General features: G+C 38.9%; 1 protein-coding gene across 6 annotated transcripts in view; it reads right to left on the reverse strand.

Moving 5' to 3' along the window:
• Ctnna3 (catenin alpha 3) overlaps positions 1-22,417 on the reverse strand; it is a 1,515,753-nt gene that overhangs the window by 485,735 nt on the left and 1,007,601 nt on the right. For all 6 annotated transcript variants that reach the window (XM_042266693.2, XM_042266694.2, XM_076557108.1 and 3 more), the window contains one exon: positions 11,937-12,093. In XM_042266693.2, the coding sequence (XP_042122627.1) occupies positions 11,937-12,093 (157 nt within the window). The remainder of the gene's footprint in view (positions 1-11,936; positions 12,094-22,417) is intronic.

Raw genomic sequence — 22,417 nt, forward strand, 5'->3', positions numbered from 1 at the left:
TGGCAAATTCAGGTCAGAATTCATCATATACAAACATTAAATCTTCAAATAAAGGGCCGGGCGTTGGTGGCGCACGCCTTTAATCCCAGCACTCGGGAGGCAGAGGCAGGTGGATCTCTGTGAGTTCGAGGCCAGCCTGGGCTACCAAGTGAGCTCCAGGAAAGGCGCAAAGCTACACAGAGAAACCCTGTCTCGAAAAACCAAAAAAAAAAAAAAAAAAATCTTCAAATAATAGATAAGAATATTACCTTAAAAAACAAAGATACATGAACTCTTTCTTATTGTCATTTGACATAACCTCCACCAGCAGAATGACTCTGTTATCTGCTGTACACTTAGAGCATGGTGTCTACCCTGTTCTGATGCTTGCCCACTCAGCACTGTTTTATAAAAATCTGTCCATGTATAATCTAAAGATTATTTCTCTCAGCAAGTAAGTCTGCTGCTTCTCATTCATTCTCCTCCCGATGGAAACAAACACATAAAGATTATATACACACAAATGCTTCAGAATATGTGTAGACTTTTCCTCACTATTTCTTACAAAAATCCCATATATATAATATTAGTAGGTTAGCTTATCTTGGAGATTGTAAAAGTTTCATTTCCAAGACCAGTGTAGGAGCATTTTCTTGTTATACATCTTGTTTAATAACTGGCATCATCAGAATTTTCCATTTTTTGACATGGCTCCCAAGGTAAAACTTCAGTCATTTTTGTTATCTGGAAGGTTGCTGTGAAGTGGGTGGACAAAGCCTCCCCTCAAAGTAATAGATTGGATAATTATTTCTCTTTCAAAGAACAAAACTCTCTATCCAAGTATGTTTCCACATGCTAGAATAGGAGGGTGTTGTGGAATTTTAGTTTAACTATGTGAAGATGCATTGGATTTATTTATGTTGTGGAATATTAGCTTAACTAAGTAAATATGTGTTTAATTTGTGTACAGAATATTTGTTTAACTATGTAGCAATGTGTTGCATTTATTTGTAGCAGGAATTGTTAGAAGATCTTATCAATAAAAAACAAACTGGGTTGAACGCTGGAAGATCAGAGAAGCAGAACAAGCCATAGCTTCCTTACCTCGCAATTCCTCAGCTGATCCTGTTTCTTCAGACTGGATGCCTCTGAGTCCCCATCCTTAATGAATCTCAGCTGAACTGCTGCTCAAAAGCCTAAAAGCTTAACCAGCTCTAGTTCCTGGTCCTCATGCCTTATATACCTTTCTGCTTTCTGCCATCACTTCCTCAGATTAAAGGTGTGAGTCACCATGCCTGGCTGTTTCCAGTGTAGCTTTAAACTCACAGAGATCCACATAGATCTCTGCCTTCCAAGTGATAGGATTAAAGGCGTGTGTACCACCATTTTCTGGCCTCTATATCCAGTTCTGTTCTCTGACCCCAGATAAGTTTATTAGGGTGCACAATATTTTGTGGAACACAATATCACCACATTTATTTACTGTGCCTGATAAAAAGGTAAGTGGCCAATAGCTAGGCAGGAGGCACAGGTGGGACTTCTGGGCAGGGAGAGTAAGGAGGAAGAGGAATTTAGGCTCAGAGAAGGAAATTCCAGGGTGACACCAGGGGCCTGTCAGACAGACAGACACAGAGGAAGGAGGAAAGTGGGACATACCAAATGAAAGAAAGGTTAAAAAGCCCTGAGGCAAAACATAGATGAACAGAAACAGGTTAAATTAAGTTATAAGAGCTAGTGGGACAAGCCTAAACTAAAGGCTGAGCTTTCATAATTAATAATAATAAGTCTCCATGTCACCATTTGGGAGCCGGTTGGCAGCATCCCCCCCCAACCCCCCAAAAACCCTGAACTACAGTGGTGGAAAAACTTAGGAGAAAACTTACCAAAGTATATTATCAATCATTAACATGTCCCACTATGAAAGGAGCTTTCTAAATTTCATCTCAAAGGCAAATAATAAAACGAAAGTTTGTCCATTTAATACCTAGATATAATTTTAACAGAGGCTTGCAGTTGCATGTCAGGGATGCCGTTCAAGGCAGTTTAAACTCATTTATCTTAATGTAAACTCTAATGGTACAGTGAGATTTCTGTCTGTTGTATTGAATGTTATATCTCTATTAGCTTAAAACAGCCTATTACCTTATAGGAACTCATGAAATACTTGTTCATAAGTATTAAATGAAGAAATGACAGAGTTATTACCATGTCAAAGGAGGCCACTTAAAAAACCAGAGAGATCTTCTTATTTCCCAAATATCGTGTATATGAGAGGGGAATGGCAGGATAACAGTCATAAGTATTCTTAATTCCTTCCAAGCTGACTTTTCTCTATATTTCTCATCCTCTTCAAATACTAAATCTACTGTCTTGATGTCAAACTTATGAGTTACTGCAGTGGCAAAATTTGATAAGTATAATATGCAGTCTGTAAGAAAACAATGATTTTTATTCTTTTTAATTGTGCACGTAAAGTTTGAAAATATTTCTGGTATGTCATATAATGAGATGAACTTGTTAATGTACGTGTTATAGAATAATGAAGCTAGGCTGATATATGCATTGTATCACACATTTTTATGGTAACAGCACTAAAATCTTACTCTTTCAGCAATTTTAAATCATGGGAAATATTGTTAATAACATAATGGTTAGTCATAACCATTATATAATAGATCTCTTGATTCTTCACATGCAGCTGAAGTTCTGTATCCTTTATTTAACATATCCACACTCTCTCCATCCTCTAGTATCTCAGAAACTGCCACCATACTCTGTTTCTGCAATTCACATTCTTAGGAAAATACAGTTTTTAGTTTCCTTCCTCTTAAAAAAAGATTTCCGGGCGGTGGTGGCACATGCCTTTAATCCCAGCACTTGGGAGGCAGAGGCAGGCAGATCTCTGTGAGTTCGAGGCCAGCCTGGTCTACAAAGTGAGTTCCAGAAAGGTGCAAAACTACACAGAGAAACCCTGTCTCGAAAAACTAAACAACAACAAAAAAGATTTCTTTATGTATTTTCTACATATTCGTCAGATCCCATGGTAGATGGTTGTGGGTGCTGGGAATTGAACAAAGGTCCTCTGGAAGAGCAGCCAGTGCTCTCATCCTCTGAGCCACCTCTCCAGCTCCATCAGTTTCATTTCTAAAATTGTGGATTTTTCATAATGTAAACTCTGGAGTCAGTCTGTAAGCAGAGATCTAACTAGTTAAAGTTCTCCAGGCCCTGGACTGGCAAGACAATTATCAGGTAAAGGTGCCTGGGGCCAAGCCTGACAACCTGAGTTCAATCCCAGGGCCACACGATAAAAGGAGAGAACCAACTCTGGAAGTTATGAGTTGCATTTTGGTATCCACATAAGTATAAAAATACAGATCTTAGAAAAAATTTACTTTTAATAAATGCTCCAGAATCTCTCAGAGTCCCTAAATCTATGGCAAAGTTTATCTTGCAAGCCCAGATACATGATTTGTGCTTTTTAGATCTTGCCCATGCACTCTCAGGATGAATTCTAACTCCTGGGAAGACTTTTGGAAAAAAAAAAAAAAAAAAAGCAGGTAAAGACTCCTGCTGTCACTCACCTTCATTTGTAACTCAATGCCTAGGAAAAATGTCCTGGATCTTACTGAGCTGATAAATTTTTTGTGGCAAGGAGAGATTTGGCTTCTATTCTTTCATCTACTCTCTAAAATGTCTTGCAGGATTCCTTACATACATAATTGTATCATGCAAGTTACACTAATTAAATTATATGTGCTTCTTGATAAAAGTAAATGCCCTTAAAGTTGAGACAACATCCAGACATCAATAAACACAAATGAAAGTATAAAATTGATTTTCGTTTGGTTTGGTGGAAGTCTTTGCTAATATAACTGGTTGTTGCATGCCATAATACTATATTATGCACAACAAGCAGTGATTATTCCTTATTAATAAGGAATGCATAGTTGATGAGACATCCTCAAGGAAATGTTTTACAAAAAATGTGTAGTTCATCATGCATAGATTTTCTAAGTACAAAGCTGGTGCATGTGAAGAACTGAGGAATGATCTGTCATGTTGTTACACAAGTCTAAAATCAAACCCTTAGTGCACTTAAGACTGTTGATGATTGTTCCCACTCCACCTTAACGTGACAGGCAAAACGTTCATCAAATTGATTTTGACAAAGGCAAAAAAGGACTTCCAATTGTGGCTGTCTACAGATAGATGCATAATACCCTACCTAGGATCTTGTCATATCTGTATTGTTCATTCCAGTGAGAGCATCTTGAGTGAACTTGACTGTTAGTACATGGAATTATGTGTGAACATTTCAGTTCACATGCTGAGATGCTTTTCTGTCATGTAAATACAAGCAGTAATTCAAACATAATTACTAATAAAGGAATAATGGATGACTTTTGGGGAGCCTAGTCCATCATTTTTGAATCCATGCTTTTTACTCTGACTTATACAATGACTTATATAAATCTGTGTATAAAGTTTCTGAACACACTCTATAAAGATTGAAGAGAGATATATGACGACATGAAAATATTAGCTTGGAGATCAGGAAGGTGAAAACTAAGCCTGACAAGGCGGTTTCCTTGATTTTAGTGAGTGTCATGGAAGATCTTTGTTGTATTTCATCTCTGGGCTCTAAGGAGAGTTTCTATTTTTAGTATATAGAGACCTGGTTTATTTTAGCCTGAGATAGGATTCCTTCAGCAAGGTGACCCTCACCTTCTGATTACTGTACTTTTATGTGCCAGTCATGTTCTTCAATTTTTTAGACGTAGGAGTAGAAAAAATGTAAGGTATACTATCCATCTTGTACAAGATTATATCCCATGTGTTATATTGGGTAGCTTCACTTTCACTTCTGAGAACCATGTTTAGCAGGATATCACTATTTTCAACAGGAATGTCCTAGGCTTCTGGATTTAGTATTCAAATATTGATATAGTCTGTATTGGGTAGCCATTCCAGCTTTGATCTGGAAGTTCCAACCCCCATTGAGGCTTCGGTAACTGTCACGTCTACAAGAGAGACCCTGAATACTCGAGATCCAGATGCGCTGCTTCTCTTGATTCCTTAACCGGGAAATGAACATGGGCCGCTGTGCGCTGTGGTGAAAGCGCTGAATCATAACCACTAGACCACCAGGGATGGTAGCAGAGGTAGAGAAGCAGCGCATCTGGATCTTGGGTCTTCAGGGTCCTCTCTTGGCCCCGCCTTGTAGGCGTGACAGTCAGGAAGCCTCAATGGGGGTTGGAACTTCCAGATCAAAGCTGGAATGGCTACCTACTACAATAGTCTACCATGCTATTATTTAAAAATCTTAGATGGCATTTTTTTCTTTCAATAGTTCAAGGATCTCATGGCTATATTCATTACTCTCTTCAACCCAGTATATTACTTTTTGCATTTTCTTTAGGCTTGGTTTATTAGATAATATTTTTATGCTGTTTACATCCTGGAGAGTTTTCCTTTGTCCTTCAACTGTGATGCATAATTTTGTCAGGTATATTAGTCTAGGCAGGTCATCATGGTGTTTTAGGATGTTAAATGCATTGCTCCAGGCTCTTCTGGCTTTCAGATTTTGCACTTAAAAATCAGATGGGGGAAACAACAGACAATCCCACCTAGTTATGATGCTTATGAAACACAAGACCAGCATTACATTGTTAACTGTAAGGATGCAGTAGTTGTACATATACCTTGGCTGAAACCAACGGCTCTCATTGGGACTTAGGACCCAATGAACAAGAGGGGAATCATGCCTCGTACTAGAAAACTAGCCAACTACACAGCACTAGTGAAGTCATATATCTTGGAGGAGAACCTTTTAAAATCACCACTTAAACTAATACAGAAAAATCCCTAAGCTAAATTCTAAATTTTTGCCCTTATACTCTCAGATAAACGTAGTCCTCCCACATCATTAAGGAAGCTTCTCTTTGCAAAAGATGGAAATCATTTAGAAAATCACAACCAAGAAAAATGCAGAGTTATGGAGCACAGTCCCAAGGATACATCTACAAAACAACTCTTGCACCCAGGACTAATGAAAACTTTCAGAAGCTGAGGAAGAAAGATTTTTATAGAGAGGAAATCATGGAGTTTGCTTGAGATTGTGTCACCATGTAACATCAAGTGTGTACCCATAAAGTCTCAAGAATATGATTGCGCAAACATGAGCTGAATGTAGACATTAACAATAAACATGCCAAAGTGAATTTAGGATATCCCATGAGGCCTCAATCCTATACAAAGAACTATAGGAAATAAAGGGATGCTGAGAGTGGGAGAAACAGTCTTCCCGGGGGAAGAGGACACCAATTTGTTAGCTGACACCAAATGATCAGACCTGATACATGCATACAAGTAACATTATACAGACTGAGCATATTATATTTATGTATTTTAGAATACACACATGCACATGCATATACACACACAAAAAACCACACACATATCCATATAAAATAATCTATGGAAAAAGAGGCCTTGGATTTGAAAAAGAGCAGGAGTGATATATGGGAGGATTTAGAAGGGGGAAAAGGAAGGAGAAATTGATAGAAATATAATTATGATCTAAAATGTAAAACATTTTTTAAAAGTTCAAGGCTCTAAATATACAGGTAGATCCCATGCATCTCTCAAATTAATGACTTGTGTCCTTCAAATCAAATAGCTCCTTTCACAGATTCTCTTAATTGGTGTGTTTCTCAAGTTCATTCAAAAATTCATTTCAAAAATTCAATAAACAGCTTACTTTTAAACATTTCCCCCAATAGCCTGACATTGTAACAGTGTTACTTGTATAGACTTTTATTTCAGTGATTATAATACTTTTGGAAGAAGATCGATAAATTAAATTGTGAGTTTCCTGAAATAAGAGTTTTGTGGTTTTTCTTTCCTCTTTCATTCTGTAGAAGACTGCCTTATTATACACAGTAAAAACTCAACTCAATTTTATAAAATTTATTCTCTCTTATTTGCTCATATATGCTTACAGGAGAATTTTATCCAATGTGTTTTGATCAAATTTATTATCCTCCCCAAACTCTTCACAATCTGCAATCCCTTCCTTACCTACCCAACTTTGTGTCCTCAATTTCTTAAAACCCATCAAGTCTTATTTATGCTGCTCAGATGATCTTGGATATGTGGCCATCAACTGATAGTGTTGATGATATCTATCGCAGGACGCACCCTTAAAGAACACTGACTTTTTCTCTTCCAGCAGCTATCAATTGCCAATAGCTCCTTAGCTAGTGTAAGAAATGTCTGCTCCCCAACCACGTGCTGAGACTTTGGTCTGGTGTGATATTATGCAGGTCTTGTGGACTCTAGCATAGCCTTTGTGAGATCATATGTGTAGATACCCTGCAGTGTCCAAAAGTTACTGCTACCTTATACCAACATGGATCTTAAAGTTTTTCATCCCATTCTTTGTCACTGTTCTCTGAGTCTTGCAGGAGGAGGACTGGGATATAGCTGTCTTGTTTAGTGCTTTATAAATCATGACTTTAAAATATTACATATTTCGGCTGGGCGTTGGTGGCGCACGCCTTTAATCCCAGCACTCGGGAGGCAGAGCCAGGCGGATCTCTGTGAGTTCGAGGCCAGCCTGGGCTACCAAGTGAGCTCCAGGAAAGGCGCAAAGCTACACAGAGAAACCCTGTCTCGAAAAACCAAAAAAAAAAAAAAAAAATATTACATATTTCAGAGATATCTATATTAAAGTATCTAATGCCTTTAATCAACAGAAGTTTCACTTAGCTATCCTGCCTCTCAACTACTACATTCAGATTTAGAAGTGTTTTTTTCATTTATTTTATTAAGAATTTTTTTCATTTTACACACCAATCAGAGATGCCCCTCTTCCCTCCTCTCACCCCCTGCTTCCCCTTCAGCCAACCCCCATTCCCCCTCACAAGAAGGCAAGGCCTCCCATGGGGAGGCACATCCAGTAGAAGTCTTTTATAGGCAAATAATTCAACATTTTGATTCAGCTAACATAATGTGATTATTTGGAATTAATTTATGAAGAGACATGGAAAATCTATTTATTTTAATTTTCCTTTGTCAAATGATTTAGATTACAACTTTGTAGAAGCCAAAGGTCATGACAATAATGATGTCATAAACAAAAAGGCTGCTTTTGGCGCATTTTTGTTGACAGTATCGAGTTATCTTTGTATTACTGTGTCAGGGTCACAGGGTCCTGTAATGATTAATGAGAAATGTTACTTTTCATAGTATGAAAAATTTTCAAACCATTAATTCCAGAGCTTAACACATCTAACAAAAGGAGAAGATAAAGACACTGAAAAATTAATGTTGACACACAGAATTTTAAAAGAAAATGAATGCTACTATTTACTTAGCAAATGCATATTTAGAGCTTCCAAGGACAAGTAAGGGATGGAGACTTGACATTAAGTAATAGAACTGTGTATGGATAAAACTGGACATATTTAAGAGCTATGTAGACATAAGGTCAAAGAGATCTTCAAGTTTTTGCCAGTACTATTCCTAAGTCAATATGCTGTTATTTTGCAGAACACATTTGGCAATAAAGAAACATCCATGTTTAGTTAATAAGTGGAGTCTGTTTCAGAAGCCTGTAGACTCCACTCAGTTGGCTTACCCAGAGGCTTGTAAACTCCCTTCAATTCACTCCCCAATTCCTCTTGCACACTCTTCTTCCCAATAATTACATTGTCTCAGCTCTCTTGCAAGTTATCCTTCTATAACTCTTCTATTGAAAGTTGTTTTTCCGACATGGGTAACTACTCATATTCTTTTTTTTTTTTTTTTTTTTTTTTTTGGTTTTTCGAGACAGGGTTTCTCTGTGTAGCTTTGCGCCTTTCCTGGAACTCGCTTTGGAGACCAGGCTGGCCTCGAACTCACAGAGATCCACCTGCCTCTGCCTCCCGAGTGCTGGGATTAAAGGCGTGCACCACCACCGCCCGGCTAACTCATATTCTTATATTAAAATTTTTAGATTTTAGGATAGTGTAGTAATAAAAAAAAAGTTTCTCAAATTTCATCTTCTCTCATCAGTTTATAAAAACCATAGACCCTGAAATGCTGGAAACTCCACAAAAGTTCCCTTCAAATTCAGGAGCCTAGTTTTTACTGGATGATCATTCACAACTCAAGTCCTTTATGGGCTATTTGTTAATTGGTCTACGTGATAAGTAGATGAATTAGAGTCTGGATGCAAACACATACCTTAAATGATCATCAGGGAAGGCTCTCACTGTTGAACACACCAGGGAATTCTAAGAAGTCTATCCTGAAAACACCCTACCTGAGGGTGACTACCAACATTTCACCTTTGTGAACCACAATGGGCCATCTGAAAGCACAGACTCATCTATCACAACCTGAGACCTTCCACCTCTGACTTCCAGCTTTTGCAAGAGGATGTGTATAACCAGCTCTATTCTTTGCCCCCAATTTGACTAGGGATAGCATCTATGGAAACATGAATTGAAAATGTTTGATGTGACAAGAAGAATCCCTGGAGTCCAGGTGAAACCAAAGCATACAAACTTAGGAAGACCAAGGCATGGAACATCTGTGGAAACTGTAGAATGCTTTAAGCAAAATTGTTTGGTCATTTGTTCAACAACCACTTACTCTCTTCCTCTTCCTCTTTGTCTTCTTTTTGATAATGAAATTCTCATTTTGTCTGTTCAAGTGGTAAGTGGCCAGCCATAAAGGTTGACGTATGTGGAGGACTAAGCTGAGGAACTTTCTAGACTCTTGTTTATAGCTGCTGGTAAGAATTCCTTCTATGCATGTCTTATCTTCTCATCTCAGTGACAGCACACTGGTGGCTCAAACCTGTCCACGTGAGAGTATTTCCACTATAAAAATAAAAAAGTGTTACAGATTCATGCTATCATCATGTGCTGGGCCCCAGTTCCTCATCAATTATCTCACCATTCTAAAGTAATCATAGAAGTTTCATTCTTTTTCTGCTGATTAGTTTAGGAGAGGGCAAGGGATGAAGTGTGGTGGCATTGTGTTCCCCAAAATATTGTACACCCTAATAAACTTATCTGGGTTCAGAGACAGAACAGCCACTAGATACAAAGGCTAGAAAATGGTGGCACTCACACCTTTAATCCTAGCACTCCAGAGGTAGAAATCCTTCTGGATCTCCGTGAGTTCAAGGCCACATTGGAAACGGCCAGGCATGGTGACACACACTTTTAATCCCACAAAGCAAGCCTTTAATCCCAGGGAGTGGTGGTAGAAAGCAGAAAGGTATATAAGGCATGAAGACCAGAAACTAGAAGCATTTGGCTGGTTAAACTTTCAGGCTTCTAGCAATACAGTTCAGCTGAGACCCATTCTGGATGAGGACACAGAGGCTTCCAGTCTGAGGAAACAAGATTAGCTGAGAAGTTGGCCAGGTGAGGTTAGCTGTGGCTTGTTCTGTCTCTCTCAGCTTCACCCCAATACTTGGCTCTGGGTTTGTTTTATTAATAAGACAATGTAGATTCCTGCTACATTGAAGTTCTGTTCTGTAATTAGTAGGATATATATGTGCGTGTGTGTGTGTGTGTGTGTGTGTGTGTGTGTGTGACACAAGAATTTGAAAATACAATTATAACAATAAAATTGTTCTTTTAGGAGTTAGTTGCATCAGCCAGATTAGGAGCTAATAATCTTTTCTCGAATACATTTTCTATATTTTCAAGCTTTTAATTCAATAAAAATAAAGTTATTTAAAGTGATTATAATATAGTCATAATTAATCCAGCATTAAAATGCATCATATTTCTGGTATAATTGCTTAGGATGATGCAGTAGGATATGCAAAAGCCACAAATTCCCCAAAATAGTATAAATTCTGTCAGAAGACCTTAATAAACTGATATTATATATTCATGAGGATGTGTGCTTTATCACAAAGGAATGGTGCCATATTCTAAGATTGTCCTCTTATGAAAACTAAATAAGAAAATATGTCATTTACTTTAAATAGGCTACTTTTAAGGTAAGGAAAATGACAAAAAATAATGTAGCTATTTGCTCTGACAATAGAATAATCAAAATCTAAGTCACACTTCCAAGGAAGAGGCCTTGTGAGCCTGTGTCCACTCTAGTAGGATCCCATTCTAGCCTGCATGAGAGATTCTTCTGGACTTCATATGGAATGTGAAATCCACCATCTGCTGCTGACATAGATGTTTACATTGTTTCTTAGATTCCTTAGATTAGAAATATCAAATACCCATATTGGGAGCTGAATTACCATATTATATTTGTCTCTGTCTCTGTCTCTGTCTCTGTCTGTCTCTGTCTCTGTCTCTGTCTCTGTCTCTCTCTCTCTCTCGTGTGTGTGTGTGTGTGTGTGTGTGTGTGTGTGTGTGTGTGTGTGTGTTTATTTTCTTGAGTGAAGTGAAATCAAGTATAAGAAAATCAAGAGTTTTAAGTGTAATTTTTAGGTAATTAAGAATTTTAAATATTGAGACATGTGAAGTTTTTAAAGACAAGAAATGCCTAAGACTTCCCATTATGCTTTGATAATGTACAGGAGTAACTTTTAAAGACACAGAGACAGTTGAGAACTGAAAAGACACCAGGAATGAAATTCACAATATCAGACAGACCACCAATGACTCTTATACCACTAGTGTATAGCCGCACCCCACCTTCAGATACTCAAGAAGAAAGGATCCTTTAGATTGTACAAACTGATTATAGTCATGGTTAACATGACGAGACAGAACAGTGGGTGAAGGTACCCTCCACCACGCCTGAAGATTTGAGTTTGATTCTTAGAACTCATATGGTGCAAGGAGAGAAGAAGAAAGTTATCTTCTGATCTCTACATATGTACAATGGCATGTGTAGGTACCCATGAACACACCAACACAGGTAATTGTAAAAAGAATATTGACAATACTATGTGTATGAATTAAAAGACCAAAAAAGTAACTTACCAGATACAGCTAGGAAGTCATCGATGCTGGTGATATCATCCACTGCTTCAGTGAGAACATGGATGTAATGCTCCCATGTGCGCTTATACATATCCATGGTGTTTTTGACCACTTGACTCTTGGGTCTTGATGCCAAAGCAAGTGCAGCATTTATGATCTGTAAAGATATAAATAGTGTTTACATAGTCACTTCCTTTTGAAAACAAGAATCAATGTGCCAAAAACAAGTGGTCTGTTTGTTTTATTTTTCTTTTTCTTTGTATGATTAAACTTGAACATCCTTAACAACCAGGTAAACAGTACTATGCAGAATCTCCTTTGTTTTGGCAATATTAGTTTTGGCAATAATTTATTTTTAAAGCTATTTATTGCATGCCATTGACAAAGAATATAGAAATATAATGGGTGTCTGCATGTAAGAAACTTAGATATTATTCAGTCTGAAAGATCACATATAATTATCACATGATTTAATATATTAATGCCATTAGAAAAAACAGAAGTATTAGTGCTTTAATAAATAGAAATATTTGGCATACACCTTTAATCCCAGCACTTGGGAGGCAGAGCCAGGCGGGTCTCTGTGAGTTTGAGGCCAGTCTGGTCTCCAAAGTGAGTTCCAGGAAAAGTGCAAAGCTACACAGAGAAACCCTGTCTCAAAAGCCAAAAAAAAAAAAAAAAAAAGAAAAAAAAAAGAAAAGAAAAAGAAATAGAGAGATTATCTTTAATATAAGTGATAAGGAAACCCTTGGAGAAGTGTGACATTTATTTATTTATTTATTTATTTATTTATTTATTTATTTATTTATTTATTTATTTATTTTTAAGATTTACTTTTGTGTATGTATGTAGCTCGATTTTTCCGCCTTGCCCACAGTCTGGACAAATCTCTGTCACCCGCCAGTCCCACAGCCGCTCAGACCCAACCAAATAAACACAGACACTTATATTGCTTGCAAACTGCATGGCCGTGGCAGGCTTCCTGCTAACTGTCCTTATCTTGCTAACTGTGTTTTTATCTTAAATTGATCCATTTCCATACATCTATACCTTGCCATGTGGCTGGTGGCTTACTGGCGTCTTCACATGCTGCTGGTCATGGCGGCGGCTGCAGCCTCTCTGGTCATGGCGACGGCTGCAGCCTCTCTGGTCATTGCGGCGGCTGCAGCGTCTCCTTCTGCCTTTCTGTCCTTTTATCCTGCCTAGCCACGGCCGATCAGGTTTTATTTATTAACCAATCAGAGCAACTTGACATACAGACCATCTCCCAGCACAGCCAAGTGCAGACCATCTCAAACACCTGCACTCAGGCCCATGGTCCTAATCATCCTCTATACGGACCTGCTGGGTAACGCCACAAAGAACCCAAGAAGGGCTCCCACAGGACAAACAGAACATCCCACAGCATATGTATGTGCATGCCACTGTATGCTAGCACCCACAGTGACCAGACCGTATAAAATGTGCCCTGGAAATAGAGGCATAGGCTGTTGTAAGTGACTCCGTAACCTCTCAGCCATCTCTCCAGCCATGTAGTGTGACATTTTTAACTGGGCACTTGGATTCATACAGCCCCTGCATGCAAAATCATTAAAATAAGAGGTCTGACTTATTTGAGAGTAAAGACTTCACTGTGCACATTCATTTACATATCCTTTCCTTTTCTATCTCACATGCATATCTTGACAAATCAAGTACTACTGTAGGTTTTAGAAGAAGACCTAGAAGACAACATAAGCAAATGTTACAAATTCTGTGAAGATGATATTCCATCCAGGGAAAGCAAGTCAAATAAATAAAACAGAGTCTATAAGTATAGAGCTGGAGAGATGGCTCAGAGGTTAAGAGCACTGGTTGCTCTTCCAGAGGTCCTGAGTTCAATTCCCAGCAACCACATGGTGGCCCACAACCATATATTCTGAGATCTGGTGCTCTCTTCTGGCCTGTAGGCATACCTCCAGGAAGAATACTGTATACACAATAAATCTTTTAAAGAAAGTCTGTGAGACATTTCTGAAAACTAAGAAGGGAAGACAAGCAAGGAGTAGGGTGATAGTCACTGAGGTGGGTTAAAATGTGAGGAGGACTTAAGCAGACATTTAAATTATATAATCAGTAGAGGGGGATATGAAAGACAGAGAAGTTAAAAGATTAAAAAAAAAGGATAAATCAAAATTCTGTGAGTACAGCAAGCCAGTTTACCCAGAGCCTAGGTAGGTAAAGTGTGGGGCAGGAGTCCCTGGCTTGTACTGCAAGACTACTTCTATCTAGAACATATCAGAGAGATGTTTGAACATCTAATTAAAGGAAGATAAGGGTATGTCAGAGATTCCTGTCAGAAATACCATGCCATTAGTAAGCTAATGGAAAACAGCATGTAAAGACATTGAAATAAATCCACACATATAACATATGATAATATATCATAATGAAACATACTTCATGGCAATATACTAGGAATAAGTGAGTATGTGCAACAAATTGATGGTAGTCTCTATGTAATGGAAGGTAAGTTTTTTTCCCCTTTTGATATTTTAGGGAGTTTTCCAGAGTTTCTATGGTGAATAAACACTAGTTGTATTGTCAGAATAAATCACATTATCCTTGAAAAAAGATGATTAATATAGTTTTTACATGAGAATTTGGAAGAATTGTGATGAGACCTTGAGTAGAAAGCATATCAGATATTAAATATAAGTCATGGTTTCAGAGGTCAGAGTTGAAGAACAGACTCAGCTGTCGCCTAGTCTATTACAGAGTTTGACATTAAAGTCACTCTGTTTCCATAAAAATACAAAATGTGATTCAAAGACTTGCAACTAGAATTAATTTTTAAGCATTATTTTCTCTTAACTTGTTCATATATTGAAGCAAATTGTGGCCCATGTAGCCACAGTCTTAATAGTTTCCATACAAGATGCATCATAATGGAAAAGTTGCCATCCCTATAATGTCTGTCTTCACATGGGCACAATCCCATCAGGAAATCACCTCCAATCCGGGCCAAGGCAGCCCCACAGAGAATGGTTCTGACTTTGGCCCAAATGGTTCTGTTTGGCATCAAAACTTTCCTAAGCCACACTCCTCTAGCCTCAATGATGAGGCCTCAAAACTTGCCTATCTAAGGAATTCTCAGGTGGTTCTGATGCTACTAGTCAGAAGTTCACAAAATAAGAGTCTCCTCTAACCCCATGTGTCTTGGTGTTGAGGCAACATGGAAATAGAATTACACAAACCAGTCTCATCAGCAACAATTTGAGAATCTCCCTCCCTGGTTCCAGGAAACCCAGTCTTCAGGCTTACAGATAGCACAGTGACATTCTTTTTTGTCATCCTCACCCATCTGCCTTCTAGAGGCAACACTATCATGTTTGTTTGTTTGTTTGTTTTCTTTCCTGCTGCTTTTAGAACATGTGGACTATTTCTCCCTTCAAGAGCCAGCCTTTGGCAGTTCTCAAACACCATTTAGTTATCTTTACAGCCACAATGCTGGAACCTTAGTCAGATCACTCTACAGGTGAGGAGACTGGGGGGAGGAAAGGCCTCACACTAGTTATTCAGCCAAGAAATCGTAGTCAGGATGCAAGCTCAGCACCTCCCCTCTCCCTTCATGACAGAGCTTACCCAGCCAGACATCCCCACCAGCAACTTGTCAATCAGTCAAATCCTACTTCTACCTCTCACTCAGGCCATTTTTCCATCTCATTTCTTTTTATAGGAAGTAAACTTGAAGACATAACTTAGACTTTTCATTTCAGCTCAGAAAAAAAAAATGAGTCACCATGTTGATATCAAGTATTACTTCAACCATTTTTTTTTTATTTCAACAGAAGCCTCTGGTGCTGTTGCATCACTTGGATGTTTTGCCCATGAGATTGCTGGAGGAGGTGACATTAGGCTTTGCACTCGTCAGCACTGATCACTTTTGATACTTGTTATGGAAAATAACTTCTGAAGCTGGCCTGTAGTGCTCGGGAGATGACAGGATGGAACATTCAATAGCATGCAATGCTTCAAAATAAGAATGACTACCAAAGACCAAGGGCAAGTGGGATAATGTAGGAGGTATCCCAAAGGTGCCTCTGCACGGAAAGGGTACTCTGCTTCATGAAGAAAGGTATCCCAAAACAATGAAATATGAAAAATAGGTATCAATTAGTAGGATAAGTGGTGATTTTTCTGTTTTCAAAAACAGTAACAGCAAAATAGATCCTAAACCTGTCTCTTGGAGAATGTTCAGGAGATACAACAGGGGAATAGAGTTGGAAGTAGAAACAAAAACTGTAGCGCATAAAGAAAGATGAGACCTTTAGAAAGTACAAAATATAAACTGTGGGGGTAAGACCAAGGGAAAGTAGAGAAGGGGACTTGGTTGAAGAAATCTCTTTTAGGGAAGGAGGTTAAAAAATAACCAAGGGGTTAAAGGGCCCTGTGATAAAGATCCTCTCAAGAGATTCAGTGGTAAATGAGAGGCAGGAATAATGAGGAATAATGGGACAAAGGAGCCATCAAATAGCTGTGTTGGTAGAAGACTTACCCAATGAGATGCTTAGTTTTAATGGTCAACCTGACACACCTTAGAATCACCCAGGAAGAGAGGCTCCATGAGGGATTGTCTACATTGTGTTGGTCTATGGACTTTCTGTAGGAGAGTACCATAATTAAGTTAATTGATGTAGGAGGACCATACCAATCCTTGGGCAGGGATTCTGGACTGTATCTAGCTGAGCATAAAGCCGATCTGTACACATCTATTTTTTTTCTCTGCTCTTGGCTGTGGGTATGATCTGACAATTTGTTTCGAGCCAATGTGACTACTCTGCTATGATGAACTGTCATCTGGAACTGTGAGCAGAATGAACTCCTTTAGCTGATAAGTTGCTTTTTGTCAGAGCATTTTTATCACGGCATCATAGATGACACTGGAACACTTAGCATACACAAAGACCAGGTCTTTATTTCCAGCATACATACACCAGGTGTGCTGACACATGAGGTAGAGGCAGAGGGATCAAAATCCCTACATTACCCAGGCATGGTGACACACGTGGTGGAGGCAAAGAGATCAAAATCCCATGGTCCTCCTCTGCTACATAACGAGTCAGAGGACAGCTTGTCAAAACAAACAAATAAAAAACACTTTTAGATTTGGGCACACCAACTATAACGACTGCACAAAACAGTGCCCTTTCTATTCAGTAAGCTAACGCCTACAACCTGCTAAAATGGGTTTCCATCAATAGAATATTACAGGTAGAAAGCTGGAGATTCACTTGCTTAAAAACATTATGTTGAGATTCTTTTCTTCTAGTTCTTTGCTCGTGAAAGGGGAGCACATTAAATTTTAAGAAAATGTGCTGTAGCTTTGGATATAACTCTGGTGAGGTGGCCCCTTGACTTCAGTTTTAGAGTTTTATTAACCTATTAACTTGCATTGTACCTTTGTGTGCCCCTGAAAAGGCTCTAGTCCCTGGTGTTTCCTTGTGCCTGCAATTGGACAACTGTGTGCACACATGGCTGTGCTGAAGTTATGGCTTCTGAGCTAGGCATACATTTAAAGTCCTGGTGCAGAAGCTGCAGTGGAGATGTGGAGCCATGAATATATGACAGGTGATATTTTGCAAGAACATTTTCAGTTCAACGACTGATCCATTTTATCTGATTCAACACTGTAGTCTATGAGAAAGCTTTATCCTGCTTGACTCTGCTGATATTCAGCTTAAATCTAAAAGCAGACACAATTTGGAAGATGTACTAACCCACTTGAAGATGAAAAAAATATTTCTCCTGAGTCACATTTCTGGCATTTTAGCTATACACACTGGACAGAAAAGATAACCATCCTCCAGTCTTCACATCTAGCTAAAAGATTTTAAATGAATTTTCTTGCTTTCTGAAATGTTTTCTTTCTTTATGTTATGGTTGGGATGTGTATATATTAGAATCACCCTGGACCTGGCAATTACCTGGTCAGTCAGTTAGCATTTAAGGATGTCTTAAAAAAACTCAGGCACTTATTATATTTTCGCTAGACTGTTTTTATATCATGATAAAAGTTCTCTACTTCCAGCTGCTATATTCTCCAAACCACTTTCTTTACTCTAAACGTATTTCTTTCTTAAATGAAGAGAGGATCAAGCCTTGCACTTGCTGGTAACTTCTGGTAGAACCATAGCTGACTAAGCTCACAATCTCAATTCCATTTCACTGTAGGCTTCCATGGGCTAGCCTCATCTATGGGTCCCTCTGTCTAATAAGCTGCTTCATTACAGTATATAGCCCACTATACTTTCCAGCTAATTCTCATGATCATAGAACACAAATGGTAGCTCTGTGATTTGCCTCTGATTACCTCCTAGGTCTCATTCCTTGCCCTTCCCCAGTTCACCAGATGAAACAACCTTCACTTATAAAAATTCAAGGAAAGGTCACTACACGCCATGAGGTCTTGTCCATCCCCTCTGCCCATCCAAATAAATATTCTTCTCCTTTGTGCTTTAAAACTATCCCTTTCCTATAAAGCAAACAGCAGTTATCCCGTTGCATGGCTGCTCTTGTTGTTGTTTTCACCAGCTCCTAATTATCCACTCCTCTCCTTCCTTTGTGACCTCCTAGCCCAATTAGCCTCCTTTTCATTCTCACATCACATGTGACTTCCTAAAATATATTTTTGAGATTATAATGTAACTACATTTTCCCATGTCTTTCCTCCCTTCAAACCTTCCCGAATACCCTCCCCTATTCTCTTTCAAATTTATGGACTCCTTTTTAAAATTAATTTGTAGTACGTGTGTGTGTGTGTGTGTGTGTGTGTGTGTGTGTGTGTGTTCCTAAATATAATCTGCTCAGTCATGTATGATTATTTCAGGACTGACTATTTGTCACTGGAAAATGAAGTGATGTGTTCTTCTCCTGCTCCCAGCTTCCCTCAGTTGCCTATAGTTATGTAAAGTTAAGGCTTCACTGGTTTTTTTCCTCTATCCATTTTGGCATGTATATTGGTATTGTCCTGGTTTAGCCCATGCCTGGGCCATAATGCTGGAGAGACTTTATGCTTGTAGCTTCTGATGTTTCTAGGAGACAAATCTGAGAGCAAGTTCCCTGATCCTCTGGCTCTTACAATCTTTCTAACCCCTCTCCAGCACAAGTATTCTTACATTCTGTAACTGTTCTTACACTCTGCTCCTGAAGCTCCCTTAAGGTGCTAAAAATACATGCATACAGAAGTCATCCTGCAAAATCAGAACTACATGGTCTGATGGAACTGAGGCCACAAAGGAAGTACAACAGGCCAATGTCATTATGAAGAAGAAAAGGGTGCATACTGGGCTCCTGAGCCCTAGATACAAAAGGAAGATCAAGAAAATATGCACAGATTCAAACATTCCAAGAGAGGAAATCACACTCAAAAAAGAAAAAAGAAAAAAAGAAACTGGGAGTTGGCTGGTTTTGACAACATCCAATTTGGGCATAAAGTTCCACAGAAAATCCACATGATGATGATGATGATAATGATGTTGTTATTGTTGATGGTGATGGTAATGATAATGATGATTATAATAATGTCAGATGTTAACAGTCAAAGCCTATACTTGTTCCAGGCACTATTCCAAGCACTTGATATCAATTAGACCATCTAATATTTACACCACAAGATAAGAGATGCAATTCTCACCACTTCCAATGACCCTGTGATTAAGGAAAAGCCATCTCTCTGCCCTAGATAGAGTTCATTCTCTGAATCTGTGCTTTAGACTACATTTCATACAAATATATAAATTTATGGTATCATTAAATTTAGTTGCTAATCCTTGCAACTAAATATACTGAAGGAAACATTACAGTACTTGCTTTGAATAAAAATTGGTACTTAGGCCGGGTGGTGGTGGTGGTGGTGGTGGCGGCGGCGGCGGCGGCGGCGGCGGCGGCGGCGGCGGCGGCGGCGGCGGCGGCGGCGGCGGCGGCGGCGCACGCCTTTAATCCCAGCACTTGGGAGGCAGAGCCAAGCAGATCTCTGTGAGTTCAAGGCCAGCCTGGGCTACCAAGTGAGTTCCAGGAAAGGCGCAAAGCTACACAGAGAAACCCTGTCTCGAAAAAAAAAAAAAAAATTGGTACATATAATCATGTATGTGTATATGATTAAAATAACATAAATTTGTGTTTTTAGCTATCTATAAGCAAAAAATTTCATGACATTAGGCAAACTAACCTTTTTGTGCAGATTTTGTCAAGGGAGGGAGGGAAAGAAAGAAGTTGTATGTCCAACAGGTAATCTATATAAATATTATATCCTTTCCTGGATTTTGTTGTTTTGTTATAAACTCTATAGTTTGAGTACAAAAAATAGTTAAATAACTAATTTTTGCACTCAAACTATAGAGCTTTTCTTAAAGAAGACCCTGAAAGTATTCTAGAACCAAGGCTCTGCACACAGTCTGGTCTGCTGTTATTGCTGTAATTTTCATAAAAAGCTCCATGCTCTCTGAAATGATAAACAAGCACAGATTCCACTGCAATGATTTATCAAACCCTGTCTTGATTAGAAGATGATAATTTCACATTCCTGAAAAGAACATCAGATAAGGAGACATATTTGATGGTGTACAATATCTAGTCTTTGGCAAAGATGATACCTTCCCCCCACCCACAAATCTCTCTTTTGCTTAACATATTTTCCACAGAAACAAAAAGTAATACTATTCTTTTTTTCATTTTTATTAAGACGTTTTTTATTTTACACACCAATCAGAGATCCCCATCTTCCCTCCTCCAGCCCCCCACCAAGCCTTCCACCCAACCAATGCCCCAGTCCCCCCACAAGAAGGCAAGGCCTCCCAAGGGAAGGCACATTCAGTAGAAGCAAGTCCAAGTACTTCCTCCTGCCTCAAGGATCCACGAAGTGTCCCATCATAAGCAGTGGGCTCCAAAAAGCCCCCTCATGCACCAGGGATGGATTCTGACTCTACTGCCAGGGGGCCCCCAAGCAAATCAAGCTACACAACTGTCTCACCATGCAGAGGGCCTAGTCTAGTCCCACGGATGTTATACTTTAAGAATACTGATGCAGCCAGGGCAGCAGTGGCACACACCTTTAATCCCAGCACTGGGGAGGCAGAGCCAGGCCTGTGAGTTCGAGGCTAGCCTGGTCTACAGAGTGAGATCCAGGACAGGCTCCAAAGCTACACAGAGAAACCCTGTCTCAAAAACAAAAGCAAACAAAAAGAATACTCCTGCAGATTGACTGGTGAGATACTCAGTGGGTGGATGTGCTTCTATTCAAGGAAGCTAAAGACCGGAATTCATTCCCTGCAACATAAAACATGGAGGGAGAAAACTGACTCCCACACGTTCTCCTCTGACCTCCTCATGTGCCCTATAACAAGCTAACACACACACACACACACACACACACACACACACACACACACACAATGTTGAAAAGGTTCAAATAAAAAAAAAAAAGAATATGGTTGTAAATGGAAAACTAGTGGGCTGCTGACCAGAAGAGCATATTAAAGGCCTGCCCTGATCCTGAAATATTTTCAAAGTTCTTAATCTGCATGGACATGTTTCATCTAGTAAAGATGGTCATTATTGGTATCTCCTGTTAACTATTAAGGCAGTGGAGACATAAGCAGAGATCTGTGCAATGTTGTTCAAGGGGTTTAACTTGGTTTTATTTCACCTCAGAATAACTTTACGCACAAAATCACAATAGCTGTTTCAGGACTTGCTTTCAGAGAGGGTAGAGCTATGCTGACTTGGGTTGAGAGAAGGGTGGGCTTGGATGCATGGATCTCCCTAAGGGTCCTTCCTTCTGACATTAACACTATATTGAATATTATCATTTGACATATACATGCCTCTTGAAAACTATCTATAAGACAATGACTTTAAAATTTGAAATAAATCTATATAATTTAATTTTTACCCAGAGACAGTTCAATACTGGCTTTGATACAAAGAACCTTAAAGTTTAGTTATTATAAGGGAGCACTTTGTGGATTAAAATGATGAGTTATGTACTGAGAGGTCTATTTGCTGCAGTGTCATGGCATGTAGAGGAAATTAAAAATAGCTAGATATATGACACTCCAAAGGCATCAGAGCTCTCGTATGAACAGAACTGGTTTATCTTGTGCTTAAATTGGCCCTGATATAGTGAGTGAAGAATTATAGCAACCATAGAAACATCTTCAGATCAGGTTCCAATCCTCTGCTTTTGTATATTGGTCACTTAGATGTTTTTCACCATTGAGGTTTTTTTTTTTTCCACAACTGTTTTTCAACTTGGAAAAGACTCCTTCTTTGTCTTTTGCATTGTACTTTGCTTTTGGAAATGACCCTAACATTCAGAATTAGGACGTGCAATATTTGTCACCATGATTATCTATCATCATCACTCTATGTCAAACGATGAAAGCATCTGTGAGGCACAGGAGGTGACAGCGGCGAGCAGTGCTAACTTGTCATGGAATTGA

This window comes from Peromyscus maniculatus, chromosome 21 (assembly GCF_049852395.1).
Source record: "Peromyscus maniculatus bairdii isolate BWxNUB_F1_BW_parent chromosome 21, HU_Pman_BW_mat_3.1, whole genome shotgun sequence".
Taxonomy (NCBI): domain Eukaryota; kingdom Metazoa; phylum Chordata; class Mammalia; order Rodentia; family Cricetidae; genus Peromyscus; species Peromyscus maniculatus.